This window comes from Erythranthe guttata, chromosome 5, assembly GCF_056151865.1.
Source record: "Erythranthe guttata isolate IM_541 chromosome 5, IM_541, whole genome shotgun sequence".
Classification (NCBI taxonomy): Eukaryota; Viridiplantae; Streptophyta; class Magnoliopsida; order Lamiales; family Phrymaceae; genus Erythranthe; species Erythranthe guttata.
Genome location: NC_142537.1, coordinates 6,338,389 through 6,343,146, shown reverse-complemented (window position 1 = coordinate 6,343,146; position 4,758 = coordinate 6,338,389). Strand labels below are relative to the sequence as shown.

General features: G+C 33.7%; 1 protein-coding gene across 1 annotated transcript; it reads left to right on the top strand.

Moving 5' to 3' along the window:
- The first annotated feature begins 2,531 nt into the window (after positions 1 to 2,531).
- LOC148770504 (transcriptional activator hap3-like) lies at positions 2,532 to 4,275 on the top strand. Its single transcript, XM_088818244.1, has 2 exons — positions 2,532 to 2,706; positions 3,742 to 4,275. Exons 1-2 carry the CDS (start codon positions 2,646 to 2,648, stop codon positions 4,149 to 4,151), a joined length of 471 nt encoding a protein of 156 aa, XP_088674370.1. The 5' UTR covers positions 2,532 to 2,645; the 3' UTR covers positions 4,152 to 4,275.
- The last annotated feature ends 483 nt before the right edge of the window (positions 4,276 to 4,758 follow it).

The window sequence follows — 4,758 nt, the reverse complement described above, 5'->3', positions numbered from 1 at the left end:
ACGAGCAGTGTAACCCTCGATGATTCAGGTGTAAGCTAGCCGTGGGTCCACAACCCTTTGTGGTCTAAACTCGTCCCTTAGAGTTACGATGAAGATGAAGTTTGTTTCAACTTAATTATCCAACGAATCAAGATTGGCGTTTAGCAACTACGTGTCATGATTCCCTAGATACAAATGAAGTGCCTGCAAGAACCTTTTGATATAGTTAACGTACGGTACGATCCCTTTGATTCATATGTTCTGATTGAACTAGAGACATTGGTTCATGGAGACGTCCTTAGTAGTTCAATGACTGTGCAAGCGTTCTAAGTGTTGTAATCAGTATGTGCATGACTTAGAGAATCGAATTCTCTAATCATCACTTAGTGAGCTCTGGTCAGAGACTTAGAGATTACAAACTATGAGAACACACAGGACATCCAAGACTATTCTAGCGATCGAATCCCCGACTACAATGCACAAACCTCCCACTAGATTTCGGACTGCACGGACACTGGCCCTTGGGGCGGTCCTCGGTGGAAATCAGGGACAGGTCACGATACAGCTGGTCCTCTAGTGAAGTCACGGTGATGTCTAGGTCATAAGGACTAATGGTATACAACTATACCATAGATATCTCTACTCTGTTATTGGGAACCATTTAGAGATTTATAGGGTGAGAGAGTTCAGTGAACTGGTCAACTTACGAGCACCCACTTATGTATTATGATATCAGAATGCCGTTTACTGACGAGACACCATACACATGCACTAAGTGCTAGTCTCTTAATGGGAAAGGCCGATATCCTCATTGGTGGCATAACCCTTCGACTAGGAACACGTTTAACAGTTATAATACTTAAGTAAATATCTCACGATCCTAAAAGATCAATTACTAGTACTTGTAATAACTGTAAGGACTATATTGATGTTTGAAACAAGGGACAAAGATATAGAATGCCAAGGTGTATTATCATTAATACGAAAAATGATTATTTATTACAAGAATAAATGGAAAGACCATAGCCACAAGTTGGCTTGTTGGTCAGCTACTCTAGCATCTACCACTCTCGGGCACAGACATATATATATTAGATGTGTGGAAACCCTAACCATCCCCTGAGGTATGGTCAATATCTACCGCCCTCAACTATGATTTTTTTTCTTACATCTCCACCCTTATGGTGTCAAATTCAACATAATCATCTAGATTTCGTGGAATGTGCTCTAGTTTGTACTCATTTTGTGTAAAAATACAGTTTCTGATGCACCACAATCTGATATATACAAACCAAAAAACACATATTATGATCATTTTGCTTCAAAATGTGTAGTTCGAATGGGATAAAGAGCGAGTGCAAGAGTGATGATATTCTATATAATCTCGAAGATTCCACTAAATTTGAAACCCCTGTAATTACCCAAACATGAGGGGGGGTTTTGTAATTTTACTATTCCTCACGGGGTGGTTGTAATTTACCCTATATATTGGAATAAACGTGAGAGACAATCAATTCTCTCTTTCTCCAAATATTATTCTTCTCACAATATGCATTCTAACAAATTCATCATATTATAGACTCTCATCAAAACTTTGAATTCTTGAATCCAAATCTTGGTTTCCACTTTCTCCCATAATTAGAATGTTGCAGTAAAATTTAATGTGAGTATAAAAAAATTAATAAAAGATGATCATAAATAGAGAAAAAGAAGAAGGATCTTGTAATAGGATATATTTTATTTTTCAAAATAATCAAATTGAAATTATTTGGCTATATGGGACGCTTTTTGTTAACTCTCCTCTCGTATAATCGGACCTACATAATAAAAAAAATTGACATAAATATGTTATATAATATTTTATTTTCTTTTAGAATTCAAGAAATACAAAAAATAATTATTTCAAAATTGCAAGTAAATAAATACAATTATGTTAACTTTATAAGAATTTAAATTCTTATTAATGTAACAATTCAACAATTCGGTTTTAATAAATATTAAATAGTTGTCGCAATTAGGTTGTGTATATCCCGACTTAAATGATTTTTTGAAGAATAATTCATATATTAGCATTTGAGCGAAGAGTAAATGATAGCATCCGAATCGAGATTAATTCCATATTATTAGTAAAAATAAAATAATTAGAAGTGACTCATACGTATGAAATTTTTGCTTCATTGGATTTTTATTAAATTTTTGAAAACGTTTTTAAAAATTGTTGTAGTTATTTCTTATTAATTTATGTAAATAAAGTTCAATATTCATAAAACTCAAATTCATCTTCTTATGTAAATAAACACAATCGTATTCACTAGTAAATTTTATGGTACTTTTCAACAATTCACTTACTCTTTGAAGCAAGCAATTCTACAATTTTCTACTCACGAAAGGAAAGGAAAATTGGTCACTTTCCATTGTAGAACAACAATTAATATTTTTTGCCCAATTGTGTCCCTGCCTTTCCGCACCCTAATACTATCTTTATGGACTCATTTCAAAGGTCCCATCTCACTTGTCTATATATTAAATGCAATTGTTCCTTGACAATTCACACTCATCACGCTCACAAGAGTAAGAGGCATAAGAGATATTGTGTTACAATTGTGTGAACAAAGAGAGAAGGTGAAAAAAAAACACAGAGCTTGAATCAAAAGTAAAACTTGAAGATGGAGAGAGGAGGAAGCTCAAATATAGGACATAAATACACAAGAAGAGCACACACGTCTGGTAAAAACTGCACTCAGTTTTTTCTAACATTTGTTTTATAACACTAAATTTATATGAACAATGTGCATAGATTTGTTTTATATTTTGTTAAATTAATCTTTATATCTCAGTTAGAACAGTAAAAAAATAAGTGTTAATTCCCTGGATTTGGTTTTTGGATAATCGATCTTCTATTAACGAATTTGATCTGATTTCAGTTGCCAAATCTTTTTTATGCTTCATGGATCTCCTTGTGTTATTGGATAAAGAGAGATCTTTTTTCGCTTTTGTATATCATTTTGTTCTGATTTATTTTACATTTGAAAAGCGAAGTCTTAATGAATTTTAATTTATATGGTAATTTAAAAAAAATTGTCAAGCATATTAATAATAATGGATTTTTTTCGATATATTTATATATCCCCTTCACAAAATTTCTCACTTTAGTTAAATGCACGTAATTAGTTCTAAATCCAATCAACTAATTTTGACGATTTATCACCAAAAAAAAATGTTATTTTATATGGATCAAATCAAAAATGGGTTGTTAATGGGACGAATTGGTTCCGGTCAAACGGGAAAATTTAAGTCAATATAATCTTAATTGTTTTTGGGATGAATATCTATTTCATTTCTAGTATTGTACCTCATATTTCGTTTTTTGGTACGCGTCATATTTGTGTACATATTAATGACATCATCAATATTTTCTTATATAGAGTTGTATTAAATAAAATAAAACATTAAATGTAGGAGTATTAAAACTTAGAATGTAGGAGTTTTAAGTTTTTTCCACTTATATATTTTTGAAATTTTTTTTCTTTATTGAATTACAATTTGCACATATCAATCATATATCGCGTGCATGTAATATTTGATTTTAAAAACATTATATATAAAATGTGTATATGCATTCGAACTATATATAAAGTTTAGCAAAATACATATAAGTGAGTATTGAGATTCCTATAATTTTGTAAATGAGACAAAGAGATAATTAAGATGCCGATCAAAATTTGTTAACCAATTAATATTTCCTTAATATATATCCTTCAGGCATAGTCATCCGGGAAAGGGGAACTGCCCCTGCTGTTGCTGGCCCAAATGCCGCCAACATTGTAGCCGACCCACCAAGTGCTGTTGCTAGAGAGGTGAACTTGGAGCACCAACAAGGTTTCAAAAGAGACGCAGACCAGTACATGCCGATAGCCAATATCACCCGCACCATGCGGCGCGTCCTCCCCACTCATGCCAGAATCGCCGATGACGCCAAGGAAGCTATACAAGAATGCGTCTCCGAGTTCATCAGCTTCATCACCGCCGAGGCGAATCGGCGGTGCCACAACGACTATCGGAGAACCGTCACGCCGGAGGATGTGCTAGCTGCAATGGCCTCGCTAGGTTTCAACAACTATTTGGAGCCGCTCACAGTTTTCCTCACCAATCACCGCGCCCAGAACCTCTGATTGTAGCATGAACAATGTCTTGTATGGATGCTTTAAAAAAATTATGTCAACTTTGCAAAATGTCTACTGCAAGAACAACTACCTTGCCAGCGAATGATATTTCTTAGTTAATGATAGATTTCATAGTGTTATCAAATGTTTCAAAATATTACATGTGTATCATGGGGTTCTCGTTCCATATAATAAGATTCACTTTAGTCATAGCAACTCTGCTTGGGTACTTTGTTAGTTAATCTTGCATGTGGAGTTCTTATCAGAATTAATTGCAGTTCAAATTTTGAATGAGCAGTTCTGCCACCGGAAAGTAGCAATGGGTACTTTGTTAGTTAATCTTGCATGTGGAGTTCTTATCAGAATTAATTGCAGTTCAAATTTTGAATGAGCCGTTTTGCCACCGGAAAGTAGCAAAGATGCAATTCCACTGCATGCAACTTTGATAAAAATTCGTTCTTAGGAGCGAGCAACAGTTAGATAAATTTCTTCAATTATATGTATTTCCTATTCCTCATGACCATAATGAAATAACAATCTACCAATTTTATTTGTACAACATTCATCATTGCATTAAAAAAAACCAGCTCCGGTTATAGAACAAAGATAGTTTTGA

Coding starts and splice junctions, on each gene's coding strand:
- LOC148770504 (XM_088818244.1), top strand. CDS start 2,646: ATGGAGAGAGGAGGAAGCTCAAATATAGGACATAAATACACAAGAAGA. Junction 2,707..3,741: donor AAGAAGAGCACACACGTCTG/GTAAAAACTGCA, acceptor TATATCCTTCAG/GCATAGTCATCCGGGAAAGG.